The sequence below is a fragment of the Cydia pomonella genome, chromosome 6 (genome assembly GCF_033807575.1).
Source record: "Cydia pomonella isolate Wapato2018A chromosome 6, ilCydPomo1, whole genome shotgun sequence".
Classification (NCBI taxonomy): domain Eukaryota; kingdom Metazoa; phylum Arthropoda; class Insecta; order Lepidoptera; family Tortricidae; genus Cydia; species Cydia pomonella.
In genome coordinates this window covers 4,266,342-4,282,178 of record NC_084708.1, presented here as the reverse complement: position 1 = coordinate 4,282,178, position 15,837 = coordinate 4,266,342, and the positions used below count along the sequence as shown (strand labels likewise).

At 46.7% G+C, this 15,837-nt stretch overlaps 1 protein-coding gene across 1 annotated transcript in view; it reads left to right on the top strand.

Moving 5' to 3' along the window:
- Positions 1–15,837, top strand: part of LOC133518741 (solute carrier organic anion transporter family member 74D) — a 40,793-nt gene that overhangs the window by 15,826 nt on the left and 9,130 nt on the right. Inside the window, exons 4-10 of the mRNA XM_061852423.1 lie at positions 2,782–2,910; positions 3,363–3,527; positions 6,565–6,690; positions 7,798–7,940; positions 11,570–11,700; positions 13,020–13,237; positions 15,020–15,196. Coding sequence (XP_061708407.1) covers positions 2,782–2,910; positions 3,363–3,527; positions 6,565–6,690; positions 7,798–7,940; positions 11,570–11,700; positions 13,020–13,237; positions 15,020–15,196 — 1,089 coding nt within the window. The remainder of the gene's footprint in view (positions 1–2,781; positions 2,911–3,362; positions 3,528–6,564; positions 6,691–7,797; positions 7,941–11,569; positions 11,701–13,019; positions 13,238–15,019; positions 15,197–15,837) is intronic.

The window sequence follows — 15,837 nt, the reverse complement described above, 5'->3', positions numbered from 1 at the left end:
TCTAAGTTTACAATTTTTGATGTGACGCTGTTAATACTGATTAACGTGAACAATATCCTATCGTGTAGTACTTTATGTCAAGCGAACGCCCTTGACTCAGCGGCGACCGGGCGACCTTGTGAGCGCGAATGTTTTCTGCTTGTATGGCTCGGTTAGACGTATTGCTAGAGGTATATCTAGGTATCGGAATTATTTCGTACGGCGGTGGATTAGCGCAATTCGTCTCGGCTTGTGGCGTCTCGTGGACCGTGAACTGTTGTCTGTTTCAAGGGTTGACACTCACTCTTTCTAAACCTTAATAAATACCAAACTTTAAATATTTTCCCTTGAACCTATTTTATATAAACTTAATCATATCTACAATTCATTAATACACACTCTTTAAGAAGTAGCTTGTTTCGTTTTTAGACATTTTAATTGTATTATTTAGCACCCCTGACCGAGACCTTGATAGGCCCCTGACCTAACGTATTAGTCTGCGTTTCGGACAGGCTGTTTCACACATCAGACGATAATTGCCATAATTAGATATGCCTCAGCTCTTGATAATTTCTTCAACACACAATGATTCCTGTACAAGCAATTTTGCTCTATTGTAGCTATTTGCACGAAATTTTAACATTTTCGCAAAATTTGATTTCCTGTGCGGATCATTTATCCGTAGCGCCCAATATCGACATGTTAATTTTTTTAATTTTTTTAAATTAACATGCGCTTCGTAATAGAAGCTTATGTTAGGCTCGGATTGTTGTGGCATATTTACCGTAAAGTTGAATGATCTTTATATGATAGTCAATGGGCTAATGTGGAATGAGAGTGGGAGTTTCCACCGCAAATAAAATCAAAACGTTATCTAGAATATTTTAGAAAGAAAAAGGAATAAAAAAAATATACCGTGACCGCATTTATTCTCAATATTAAAAATTATTCTCCATTTTGTTAAAAACTTCCGTTTTATTAGAAATAAACATAAACTGCTGTTCATTGAATCCGTACTCATAAAATTCATGTACAGTCAGCCAAGAAAGTGGTTTAGCTCTTTTCGACTCTATTTGTCAAGTAATAGAGTCAAAAAGTGGTAAACAACTTTCTTGCCTGACTGTACCATTCTAGCACTGTCAAGACACGTCCAAAACAGTTGAATAATGACCGAAAATTATTTACTTCTCGATATTTGCTGCTATTCGATTTTTATTTTTGTTTTACTGAACTTCACTCACCTTACATCTGTTTCGAACTTGGGATAAATACTCCCGTGGTAAACAAACAACCATTTGATAGGGGTAACGAGATCGGTACAATAGTACATTGTGCAACGAGGGGAGTAAGTGAAATTTTGGATACGAGGGTGGTAATTCCCGACAGCCGCAGGCTGGAGGGAATTAAAGACCCGAGTTTGCAATATTCTTACCCCGGGGGTAACTCCGGAGTTACACACAAAATTTTAAGCGAAATAATTCTTAAATATGGTGACCTATCAAACATTCATCCGCCATTTTGTAATTTCTTGACAGGTTAGGCATCGAAGGCATCGCCGCTCGCTAGAGGCGCTAGTGTAGCGTGAGGTCTTCGAAATGTTAATTGTCAGTGTATCTGGATCGGTCACGCGCGTTTATTACAATTATAACTATTTTAATATCTCGGATTATTTATTGAAAATATGAGTTCGGGTCAATGAGTGTCAGTATTTTAAAAGCGGAGCTAAGAAAAAGTGGTGCAAAACTAAGCGGGTTGAAAGAGCAACTTGTTAACAGGGTAGTTTTTACGGTATGGTGTTATGGCATACCATATATATACGATTTGAAATTTAAAACTTTGTCGCGCTCATAATAACAATGACTTTGACAGATCTGGTGAGCACAAAAATGGTAGCCCCCATTGCTCGAAGACATTCACATTTGTGGTTAAAAGTATACTTCCTAATAGGTCATAACTTGGTCTGCAAACCCACCTAAACCAACAGAGGCCTCTTCTTAATAACAGGCCTCTTACATATTATGTGGACGCGAGCCGAGGATGGAATTATGCAAATGTACACAAGTCTAGACATCCGGCATTTACTCGGTTACTCTATAAGATCATGACCAAAAACGGAGATATGTTTGAATATGTGATGGATATTCAAGTTGTCTATGTTCTCTCGTAAGCTGAGAGTGCAAGTATTGTAGTGACAACAAAGTCGTAAGATATCTTCAATAAGAAACAAGTAGGTAATATTTTTCACAGTTGCAGGCTTGACCCGTAAACTAGATTGTACATGTGTAGTACATATATGTACATAGGTATAGGTACATATAACTAAAAAACTGCGTGGTTGTAGATTGATAGTCTATTAAGAACGTTAAATATCAAGTGGGCTATTCTTAACCCTAGCCAACTTATCTTAAATTTAGGCTGAGATTTTAGGACAAAAGTAAGCATTGGTATTCTCGGAACATATCTGTTTAGTCTCAATCAAGTGTATATTTTTATAAATCAATTTGACGAAAGTTAATAAATACTTACAGGTATAGTAGACCAGGCAGCTCGTAATGTTCGTGTGCAATGTTTTGACGGTTGTCACATTAAACCAATAGATAGGTAGGATAGGTTCGTTAGGTTGCTTCAGATGCCCGAAGGGCAAACTGCCCAGAAATTAGCGGGGCTTCGTCGACTTAGGGTACGAAACAAAGATTTTTACCTTTTCACGATTTGCCTAGGAATTTCACGATCTGCCTGATCCTATAATCGGATGCCGGCATATTGAAACAACTCGTTTAAGACGTAATTGTCTGTTTCCAGGGATGGTGTTTATAGCTGGATTCATTGTGATCCTGTCGGCGCTTATGTTCTTCTTCCCGAAGCAGATTCGACAGGAGCCTATGCCTGTCATCAGGAAGAGCAAGGAAAAGAGCCAGCCATTCTTCAAAGGTATTTATTATCCCTCCCAAGCTTTCCGCCACATCCGTTAGTCACATCGCAACAGTCTTCCACCTTTGGTTTGACAAACTCTAATACTACTGAGGTACCACAGACTAAATAATCAGTTAATCGCGAGCTTAAGGACTATTATACCAAGGAAAATTTTCAAACAATAATGTATTCTAAAATGGTGCATCCTTAAAAACCGGACAAGTGCGAGTTGGACTCGCCCACCGAGGGTTCCTTACTTTTTAGTATTTGTTGTTAAAGCGGCAACAGAAATACATCATCTGTGAAAATTTCAACTGTCTAACTATCATGGTTCATGAGATAAAGCCTGGTGACGGATGGACAGCGGAGTCTTAGTTATAGGGTCCCGTTTTACACTTTGGGTACGGAACCCTAAAAAAATGCTTGATTAAAAAAAAACTTTTTGCTAAACTGAATGCCAATAATTTCAGATTTCTTCGCCACAATCAAGCGGCAGCTAACAAACGACATCCTAATGTGGCGGACAGCTTCATCCGTACTCCACCTCATGCCGATCTCTGGGGTCTACAGCTTCCTGCCCAAGTACCTCGAGAAGCAGTTCCGACTGCCCACGCACGATGCCAACTTAGTCTCGGGTGAGGTACTATGACGAATCATGTCGTCTACAATTCTGTAACAACAATACTAGTAGAAATGTCTTGATAGAAGGTCGCTTTAAGTTAAAGAATTTAATTAAAGGCCTTAATTTTTAAGAATTCTTCTAGGTTAACTCTGCACTGGCTTGGCAAGCGATAGACCGTGGAAATACCGCGTCAAATTACTACATGTGACGTTTATAGTTGCGCACCACACTTTGTCATCGTTGACCAACCAAAGAGATGGGTAAATCGGGACTTGAAGATTTAAATGATTCGATTCTACAAGCGGATCCGATTTATTTATCTTAACGAGTCCGAGGAGTTAAATCCGACTCGACTATCGGTAGTATTTGTACGAACTGTATGGAGCGGAGCGGTCCGAGTGGACCCGAAATAAATGATCGGTTTAGTTCGGTGTCGTTAGGAGCAATTCGGCTCAAGAGTCTTTAAAATTTTTGGGTATTTTCTTGAATCAACTAGTCCGGAGTGACTTGGTTTGAACGATTCAAAGTAGTCAAAGAGTTGATAACTTATCAATGATAAGCGAATACGCACTCGGAGTCGAGATTACCCATCTCTGCCAACCATCGCCTCAAAGGGCGAAGAAATCAATTAGCTATAGGAAAAGAGTAGAACCAATCGGGGAGAAAATAAATACAGCCTGGAGTAACTGTCTGGCACTTAATTAAAAACTCGTGTACGGATCAGCGACTTTTCTATTGTTCTAAACAGCATGGCTTACTTATACAAGGTGCTCACGAGGAACCCGAAAGATTCTTATTTCTAACCACGATTTCTGAGTCCAAAAAAAGGAAAAAATAATAGGAGTTTAGATTAATTTCGTAAAAAATATTTTTTTTTGTTTTGGTTATTTCGGATGTATTTGTACGTAAAAAGTAGATGTTATTTGTAAAACTAATACTTAAAATGAACTTGTACTATTTTGTCGTATAACCTAGTTTTTGCAAAGTGTTACTTGTCACTCTTTGACATCTGTCAATAAGGATATTTAGACAAGGCCCCATAGTGGCAACATCGCCATCAAAAAGGTGTTTTGCACTAAGTAACAATAAAAAGATAATAGGACAGGAATACACACGTTGTATATTTCATAATAATGTAGGTATGTATTAGTTTATTCAATATGACACATGTTGAAATGATTGATTATTTACTCGGGGACTTACATTATAACATTCAATTGAACAACGTGTAAAGTACTTGACTATTGTGTAAAATTACTCTATGACGTAGTGTGAAAATGACAATCCAACCACTGACCTCAAAACGCGAAAATTGCCTATGTGAGTAGGTACTGATATAACCATTATGAATTTATAAGGCATGACGCTTTGGATTTTTACATATTTTTACCGATTTAGAATAAATAAAAACTATGGGATTAATATCCACCTCAGTGGTAGGATGGTAGATCGTAGGCTCACATAGATGTGCTATACGCGTGCGCTCGTGAGGGACAGAATATACGCTATGCGCAAAATTAAAAACGTTTTAACAGTCATGACAACATACCAAAAACCATATTATAATTTACGGTGGGGAATAAAAAAAATGCGACAGTGACAAGGACAAACAATCATAGCGCTTTCTCTGCTACTCCTACTGACAATTCCATAAGAGCATCTCGTTCGGTCATCTGCTGGCTCTACCATTACATCTCTATACGTATTGTACCTCTATGACCTCATTTCTCAAAATTTACTACTTGCAATCGAATTATTCCGTGGCTCCCTAAGTAGTAATAAGTGACGATATTTAACCTCCAAAAATAATTCTCAATACTTCAACCTAATTAAAATGGAATTCACAATGTAACTCATGATTCGATTACACAGTACAAATAAAACATGGAATATTGAATTATGTAATACATCTAAATGTGACGTACATATAAAGACGAGTTCCTAGTAACTAGGAACTGAGTCTGTGCAGAAAGAGAAGAGTCGTGGAATGAATGGATACATTCCACGACTATTTTCTTTCGAAACAGACTATAATAAACATATATTCGATGTAGATAGCTTTTAGAATTCGTTGGCTAGTCTAAAAAATATAGTTCAACTTAAGTGGTTTTAGTACCGATAGCAGTTTATTTTTTTATCAGATATATATGTATGCATTAGCTATAAATTGAATTATTTCAGGTAACATAATTTAAAATAATTATGAACTGTGTGTTGTATTTTTCTTTTGTACGGAATTATTTATTTATTTATTATATATATGCATACACGTTTATACTATTGATGTACATATATATTTTATCTTCATGCCTATGTATACTATCGTAACGTAACGTAACGAGTACAACTGTAAATCTAGTTATTAATGTTTACACCAATTACACTTCTCTGTTTGGCCTAAAGGTTGACTGGTAGAGAATGCCTAGTGGCATTAAGTCCGCCTTTTGTAACTCTATTTTTACTAGGCAATAAAGCTTAAATAAATAAATATGTATCTACAAATACGGAATTTATTGCGACATACAGAAACAAAACCGGAAAACAACAATACAATGAAATAATTTGATGACAGGCGTTATTATGTTGATAAAGTGATTGTATCAGTATGTGTATGTTACACTCGGTGCCGTGACCAGGATATTTTGTAAAGTCGTTGGCCACTCATAATCGCCAAGTTTTCGCGGAAATAATGCAACATAGCGCTCTGCTTACCTCTTAAGTCATTCTATTTATAAAAGTGCAGCGACCACAGTGTGGTGGCACCATTAAATTCAATTCCATAAGGGCTTTAACGTTTATTGTCGGTGTTGTCTCATTTAGGGTTGATAAGTTTTTCATAGTGCACTGCTGATTGCCTATTCCATCACTTGTGGTTGATGCAACTGGCCCTTAATTGCTGCAGACTTTGGACGAACTCTAAGATCGGCAGGGCGTGTTGTGTTTGTTTAACATGGATGCTGAGCCGAACGCACCTTGCTGGTCAGCATTCAGCTAGTTTCCACACTAACGAGGCAGGCATGTAATTGTATTAATACAAGAATTTATTCCAGGATTGGGCGGTATTCTAGTCATGGGTCTGGGCATCATCACGTCGGGCGTGGTGATCCTGAAGCTGGTGCCGACGGCGCGGCAGGTGGCCGCGTGGACGGCGGCTACGGCTGCCATTTATAGCGCCGGTGAGTTGTAACACTTGTGACATAAGGTTCATTTCGGTATTGGGTGTTTATTTATTAGTTTGATATGAATACATGTATTTTCATACAATTTTTTTTACAATAACTTTAGTTTTTAGTTAAGGCCTCCACGCTGTTTCTGCTCTTAGTAAGATGGCATAGACAAAGTGTTCCGTTAACTTTAGGCTTCATCCATTTTGCGGAAACTCTGATTGTCAAAAGTTGATGTTTGACAATTCAGTGACCGCAAAACATATGGCGTAGTACAGCGCCATCTGTTTTGGATATCAAAATAAGGAGCACGGTTTTTTTCTAGAGTTTACCTCTCTATTACAATACATTTTCTTCTCTTAGTTTAGTAGTATACAGAGTACTTGATCTCACTCACAAATCGCATTTAAAATCTCTCGTCATCGGCCGAAGGTCTAAAGTGCACCTCAAACGGTATTAGTGCTCAAAACAGGATTTGCCGCTCATAATTGCCGCAATTTAAGATTGTTGTCGGTCTATGGGTAGATTTAACCACACTATTCGGACCCGGGTACGTCCTTAAACTACGTCCAAAAGAGAGGTATGGGCATTGTGAATGTCATCTCGCTTTGTGTGGTAGGGCACAGCCAGTGGATGTCATTCCAGATCTAGAGCAGAGCCCAACTGGGGAAGTACCTCCACCTTACAGAAAACAGCAGCCAAATAACAGTAGATCCTACTCATAGTGTGTTGTGTTCCTGCGGGTGAGTAAGGTTGCCAGAGCTCAACGAGGGGGGGCGGGTTTAGGGTCGGCAACGTGCATGTAACTCCTCTGGAGTTGCAGGCGTATATAGGCTACGGAGACTGCTTACCATCAGGCGGGCCGTACGCTTGTTTGCCACCGACGTAGTATAAAAAAAAAACTATCTATTACCTTCAGTTCTTTGAATGTAGTTGGCGAAACTGACTCTTACATCGCTTAGGCAATGCCAGGGGTCGGAAAATGATTGAGAACGAGGACCAACTGTCAATTCTACCCCCAAAGAGCCACATGCGGCCTACGAGCTGGGATTTGGTGACTCTTGGGTTATGCGCTTGAAAGAAACTTACGAAGTTTACAGGCTTGATGTAAAATTTCAGGCATGGTGGTGCTAATGTTCGTGAGCTGCCCGGAAGAAAGCTATCGCGCACTCAGCTCGGGTGTGTCGGGAGCCGGCGGCAACCTGTCCTGCAGCGCGGCGTGCGCCTGCGACGGCGTCGCCTACAGCCCGGTGTGCGGCCAGGTGCGTCACATGTACAGGACACACTAGGCGCGGCGGCGGTGAACTGATGACTCGCTCAGCTCGGGTGTGTCGGGAGCCGGCGGCAACCTGTCCTGCAGCGCGGCGTGCGCCTGCGACGGCGTCGCCTACAGCCCGGTGTGCGGCCAGGTGCGTCACATGTACAGGACACACTAGGCGCGGCGGCGGTGAACTGATGACTCGCTCAGCTCGGGTGTGTCGGGAGCCGGCGGCAACCTGTCCTGCAGCGCGGCGTGCGCCTGCGACGGCGTCGCCTACAGCCCGGTGTGCGGCCAGGTGCGTCACATGTACAGGACACACTAGGCGCGGCGGCGGTGAACTGATGACTCGCTCAGCTCGGGTGTGTCGGGAGCCGGCGGCAACCTGTCCTGCAGCGCGGCGTGCGCCTGCGACGGCGTCGCCTACAGCCCGGTGTGCGGCCAGGTGCGTCACATGTACAGGACACACTAGGCGCGGCGGCGGTGAACTGATGACTCGCTCAGCTCGGGTGTGTCGGGAGCCGGCGGCAACCTGTCCTGCAGCGCGGCGTGCGCCTGCGACGGCGTCGCCTACAGCCCGGTGTGCGGCCAGGTGCGTCACATGTACAGGACACACTAGGCGCGGCGGCGGTGAACTGATGACTCGCTCAGCTCGGGTGTGTCGGGAGCCGGCGGCAACCTGTCCTGCAGCGCGGCGTGCGCCTGCGACGGCGTCGCCTACAGCCCGGTGTGCGGCCAGGTGCGTCACATGTACAGGACACACTAGGCGCGGCGGCGGTGAACTGATGACTCGCTCAGCTCGGGTGTGTCGGGAGCCGGCGGCAACCTGTCCTGCAGCGCGGCGTGCGCCTGCGACGGCGTCGCCTACAGCCCGGTGTGCGGCCAGGTGCGTCACATGTACAGGACACACTAGGCGCGGCGGCGGTGAACTGATGACTCGCTCAGCTCGGGTGTGTCGGGAGCCGGCGGCAACCTGTCCTGCAGCGCGGCGTGCGCCTGCGACGGCGTCGCCTACAGCCCGGTGTGCGGCCAGGTGCGTCACATGTACAGGACACACTAGGCGCGGCGGCGGTGAACTGATGACTCGCTCAGCTCGGGTGTGTCGGGAGCCGGCGGCAACCTGTCCTGCAGCGCGGCGTGCGCCTGCGACGGCGTCGCCTACAGCCCGGTGTGCGGCCAGGTGCGTCACATGTACAGGACACACTAGGCGCGGCGGCGGTGAACTGATGACTCGCTCAGCTCGGGTGTGTCGGGAGCCGGCGGCAACCTGTCCTGCAGCGCGGCGTGCGCCTGCGACGGCGTCGCCTACAGCCCGGTGTGCGGCCAGGTGCGTCACATGTACAGGACACACTAGGCGCGGCGGCGGTGAACTGATGACTCGCTCAGCTCGGGTGTGTCGGGAGCCGGCGGCAACCTGTCCTGCAGCGCGGCGTGCGCCTGCGACGGCGTCGCCTACAGCCCGGTGTGCGGCCAGGTGCGTCACATGTACAGGACACACTAGGCGCGGCGGCGGTGAACTGATGACTCGCTCAGCTCGGGTGTGTCGGGAGCCGGCGGCAACCTGTCCTGCAGCGCGGCGTGCGCCTGCGACGGCGTCGCCTACAGCCCGGTGTGCGGCCAGGTGCGTCACATGTACAGGACACACTAGGCGCGGCGGCGGTGAACTGATGACTCGCTCAGCTCGGGTGTGTCGGGAGCCGGCGGCAACCTGTCCTGCAGCGCGGCGTGCGCCTGCGACGGCGTCGCCTACAGCCCGGTGTGCGGCCAGGTGCGTCACATGTACAGGACACACTAGGCGCGGCGGCGGTGAACTGATGACTCGCTCAGCTCGGGTGTGTCGGGAGCCGGCGGCAACCTGTCCTGCAGCGCGGCGTGCGCCTGCGACGGCGTCGCCTACAGCCCGGTGTGCGGCCAGGTGCGTCACATGTACAGGACACACTAGGCGCGGCGGCGGTGAACTGATGACTCGCTCAGCTCGGGTGTGTCGGGAGCCGGCGGCAACCTGTCCTGCAGCGCGGCGTGCGCCTGCGACGGCGTCGCCTACAGCCCGGTGTGCGGCCAGGTGCGTCACATGTACAGGACACACTAGGCGCGGCGGCGGTGAACTGATGACTCGCTCAGCTCGGGTGTGTCGGGAGCCGGCGGCAACCTGTCCTGCAGCGCGGCGTGCGCCTGCGACGGCGTCGCCTACAGCCCGGTGTGCGGCCAGGTGCGTCACATGTACAGGACACACTAGGCGCGGCGGCGGTGAACTGATGACTCGCTCAGCTCGGGTGTGTCGGGAGCCGGCGGCAACCTGTCCTGCAGCGCGGCGTGCGCCTGCGACGGCGTCGCCTACAGCCCGGTGTGCGGCCAGGTGCGTCACATGTACAGGACACACTAGGCGCGGCGGCGGTGAACTGATGACTCGCTCAGCTCGGGTGTGTCGGGAGCCGGCGGCAACCTGTCCTGCAGCGCGGCGTGCGCCTGCGACGGCGTCGCCTACAGCCCGGTGTGCGGCCAGGTGCGTCACATGTACAGGACACACTAGGCGCGGCGGCGGTGAACTGATGACTCGCTCAGCTCGGGTGTGTCGGGAGCCGGCGGCAACCTGTCCTGCAGCGCGGCGTGCGCCTGCGACGGCGTCGCCTACAGCCCGGTGTGCGGCCAGGTGCGTCACATGTACAGGACACACTAGGCGCGGCGGCGGTGAACTGATGACTCGCTCAGCTCGGGTGTGTCGGGAGCCGGCGGCAACCTGTCCTGCAGCGCGGCGTGCGCCTGCGACGGCGTCGCCTACAGCCCGGTGTGCGGCCAGGTGCGTCACATGTACAGGACACACTAGGCGCGGCGGCGGTGAACTGATGACTCGCTCAGCTCGGGTGTGTCGGGAGCCGGCGGCAACCTGTCCTGCAGCGCGGCGTGCGCCTGCGACGGCGTCGCCTACAGCCCGGTGTGCGGCCAGGTGCGTCACATGTACAGGACACACTAGGCGCGGCGGCGGTGAACTGATGACTCGCTCAGCTCGGGTGTGCCGCAGTGCCCTCCAGTCCGATGTCTGGACAGGTGCGTTCACCAAACGCACAAGGGAAACTAAGAACAAAAAACATGGGCGCCATTCTAGTATTCAACGTTTTCCTGTAAAATTGAACTTGCCTGATCGCTTTCAGAGGCACAGAAGTACGATGAAAGCACAGTAAAAGTAACAGCAGCAATATTTTAAACATCTAATTTAATTAATAGCATAATCTGCTTTTAATATTTTTGAATTCCCTCATAGAACTCATTAAATGGCCTCGACAAGTAACTTCCATGCGTAAATGCTTATAACGTCTGATTTGTACTTTTGTTACTGTATCAGCGGCCAGACAAGATGAATCAATAAAATAATAGATAGCAGTAAAGTGTTAGTTCACACTCGAAAATCGAAAAAAATAGCTCAAAGGTTAAATGGAAGAGATTCGTTAAAGGGATAAGTTTGCCTTATGATGATATGGGTTTTTTCCTCTTTTATGCCTCTGTTTTGTATATTAAAGTGTCCTGCTGCTACTAAAATACAAAATAGTGGACAACCTTGCATGAAAATAGTCAGTATTCCATACAAGCGTCAGTTCATACAAAATAATATTAAATGTAAACATAATTTGATTCCAGGACGCATACACATACACATCGCCGTGCCAGGCAGGCTGCCTCGGCAGCGTGCAAGTGGACAACAGCACGTGGCTGTACCACGGCTGCGGCTGCATCGCCAACAACGGCACCGCGGCCAAGGCCACCAGCGCGTGAGTTGCCGACCCACTAACCCCCTTATTCATAAACGTGTACTAAAGTTACGATGCCGCTAATCATCGTTTGTCCCTTTTCATCATCTAATACGTCAGAAAGAGACAAACGATTATTAGCGGCTTCGTAACTTAGTACACGTTTATGAATAAGGGGGTAAGTGTTCCAGCTGCCCGTCGCCGCGCCAAGGGCTCAGTTTCAATACTCGGTACAACAACTAGTGAAGCTCATAAGTCGATAACTCGGTCGATATCTATATTGTGACGTATTCTGCTCCGCATTACATAAAGGTTTTATTTATGGTTTAGTTTTCTGACATTATTTTGTATTTGGTTTTAGAACCATGTTACAGTAAATATAATAATTTGAAATGTATGTAACCATGGCAGTCTGAAAACATCGTCGTCACAGCATGACCTGTTAATTGTAATTCTTTTAAATATATTTGTATGCTCAGTTTATCCAAGTGTTACAATAAATAACGCGAGTTCAATACATCTGGCGACCGTGACAGGACACGAACCTGCAATCTTCGATATGTCGATATGTTTATGCTGTAGCATGCGGTGACTCCTCGCAGGCGGTACAACGACTAGTGAAACTCATAAGTCGATAAATCGGTCGATATGTATATGCTGTAGCATGCGGTGACTCCCCCAGGCCGTACAACGGCTTAGCTAGTGAAATTTATAAGTCATTTTACTCGGTCGATATACAGCGTGCGGTGACTCCTCGCAGACGGTAAGGCTGTAAAACGATTAGTGAAACCATGCATGTGTTATGGAAATCTCTCGTACCGCATACGGGCCCCATTAAAACAGATCCCCTTATACGGGCCTTATGGCGGCAAGTGTTATGGAAATCTCCTGTATCCCGCATGCGGGTCCTATCGACCAATGAAACTGAGCTTTTAGAACCCCTCACAGTAGATTCGTGCGACTGCACTTTAAGTTTAGGCCAGAGGTTATCGCGGTCCGGATCCGGACTGCCGACTTATTTTGTGCTAATAAACAAATGTAACGTATTTGTTTATTATAAACTCAAATAGAAACGGACCGCGATGGTCATTTTATTTTAAAAACCGGACCTCTGAAGAAACTGAGTGGAGCAAAATGTAATCAATTTTGAAATGTTTTTATTTTTATTTTAATAAAGTTATTTGAGAGCAAAATCGATATGATAGAGAAAATATGTCAAGAAAGTTGCATGTAATCTCCCAAGCATATGCACCTTAACAAATACTTTTACCGAAAATTATTAAAACAAAATCAGCTATCCATTTCTTGATTATTCACCAAATAACTCTTTTTATTTCCAGTTTCGAGCGCTACGCGCTTCTCAACGAGTCATCCGATTTGCTTCGCGAGATCCAAGGCGACTCGTTCGGCCGCGCCGGGTACGCGGTGACGGGCGAGTGCGGCGGGCCGTGCGCGCAGATCTACGCCTTCATCGCGGTGTTCGCCGCGCTCATGTTCGTGCACGCCAGCGGCGAGGTCGGCGCGGTGCTGCTCATCATACGCTGCACGGACAAACACGGTGAGAACCATGCTGCCGAACAAGGTGTATCCCCAAGGTGTAGCCCAATATCGAGCATCGCCGTCGAGTCGCTAGCCTATCGGTGTTCTATCGGATACATTTCGGGGAGTGCGCACAGGAACTACACGACCTGATCCCACCTTCCCCTTTCCATCATCGGACGTCCAGGCGTGGGGAGCGAATGCACCCGTTCGTGGTAAACGGTCCATTTGTTCGCACGAAACGGTTTGCCTCCTCTTTTTTGGTACGGACGGCTAAAGCATGGAATGCGCTCCCGCCATCTGTATTCCCTGATAAATATGTCCTCGGTCTCTTTAAAAAAAAAAAAAAATTAAATTAAAATTAAAATTTATTTATTTCAAGCTATTTGGCTCATATTTGTACAATTTTCAAACAACACACACATTATAATAGAAATAGACACTAAAGAATAATTAGAATTTAAAGCAAGAGTGAAAGACTACTACTGAACCGGTGAGCTCCATCTCAGGCCCTGTCTTCACTTTCCATCAGGTGTGATGAAAGTGAAGACTTTAATAATAAAAAATATATATATTCGGTATCGTTTTCTGATTAGGAAAAATTACATTTTTTTTGATGCAATTTTTTTTAAATCTTTGTATGGCGGGTTGGGCGACTTGGACGATCTGCGCCTTAAAAAAAACTACTTTTCCTAATCAGAACATGATAGAGAATGTCCTTAGGCCTTAAATTGGTACCCACTATTTTTGTTACGTCCTGTAGAATTAAGATAGAAATTTGATTGGAGAACCAGACAGATTGGAGGGCCCTGTAAGCAATATGAGTTTATCGCGATATTCGCTGTGCTTATATGTTTATGCAAGCGAGTGGAGAAGTCGGCGCAGTGCTTCTAATTATACGGTGTATTGGTAATCACAGGGAGAATAAAAACTTAATAAATATAGTGGTAAGGTATAAATTCGATAAAAGATCCAATCAATTGGGATGCTCGGTGAGTGTAGGTGTTACAGGTAGATATAATACGTGTTTATAACTACTACTACTATATTTACTGTACTTATGTTTGTATATGCATCTGCAAAAGTGCATACCATTTCTTGAACGGAATTCATTCATAAATTGGGTATGCAGCTCGCTGTACATGCGAGTGGAGAAGTTGTTGCCCTGTTTATTGTCATACGGTGCACGGACGAATACGATAAGAATCTTATTTCTATAGAATTAAGATTCAAATTCGAATGGACAACTAATAATAGAACAGTCGGGATGATCACTGAGTGTGGTGGACTTTGCAAGCAGATATACGCGTTCGTTGCAATATTTGTCGCGCGTATGTTTATATACGCCGATGTACTGTATACTGTGGTCACGAATATTACGATTAAGCCACGTACACACTTGCGTTTGCAACCGCTGCGGCGCGCCGCCCGTCCATGTCGTCGGCGGTGAACTGCGAGCGGACGATTCCGCGCAGGTGCATACTAAAATTAAGATTACGGTTAAGTGCCTCTGCAGTCGTAACCTTAAGTGTCAAAAACTCGTGGGAAATACGGGGTTCGGCCATCGCGCAGTGCTCGGGAAACATAGCGTGCTGATATTTTGGACACATATTTGGGCCTTGGGATACAACGACAAAATTAATTTTCGGATCGTGGGATCGGACAGGTTAAGCTCGTACAGAACGCTCGTATCAAAGGTTCAGTAGAATAAATGTATTAACTGAAAACAAACCCAGAAGTTTATGTTATGTATTTTTTGTACATGCACTCGGTCGTTTTTTTATATTTCCGTTCCCCACAGACAAGGCGATGGCGATGGGCGTGATCCAGTTCGCGATCGGCGTGTTCGGCAACGTGCCGTGCCCCATCGTGTTCGGCGCCGCCATCGACGCGGCGTGCCGCGCGCGCGACGCGCTGTGCGGCGCGCTCGGCGCCTGCGCCTCCTACGACAACGACAGCCTGCGCCATCTGTTCCTGGGTAAGTGATCTGCTCGGCGCCTGCGCCTCCTACGACAACGACAGCCTGCGCCATCTGTTCCTGGGTAAGTGATCTGCTCGGCGCCTGCGCCTCCTACGACAACGACAGCCTGCGCCATCTGTTCCTGGGTAAGTGATCTGCTCGGCGCCTGCGCCTCCTACGACAACGACAGCCTGCGCCATCTGTTCCTGGGTAAGTGATCTGCTCGGCGCCTGCGCCTCCTACGACAACGACAGCCTGCGCCATCTGTTCCTGGGTAAGTGATCTGCTCGGCGCCTGCGCCTCCTACGACAACGACAGCCTGCGCCATCTGTTCCTGGGTAAGTGATCTGCTCGGCGCCTGCGCCTCCTACGACAACGACAGCCTGCGCCATCTGTTCCTGGGTAAGTGATCTGCTCGGCGCCTGCGCCTCCTACGACAACGACAGCCTGCGCCATCTGTTCCTGGGTAAGTGATCTGCTCGGCGCCTGCGCCTCCTACGACAACGACAGCCTGCGCCATCTGTTCCTGGGTAAGTGATCTCGTATTGCCATATTTAAGGGCTTATTATACTAACCTTATCATCTCGCTATCTAGGGGAACAGAAAGTAGTATTTTTTATAATAGTGATATAATAGAATCTCGTATCTTATTTAGGCAA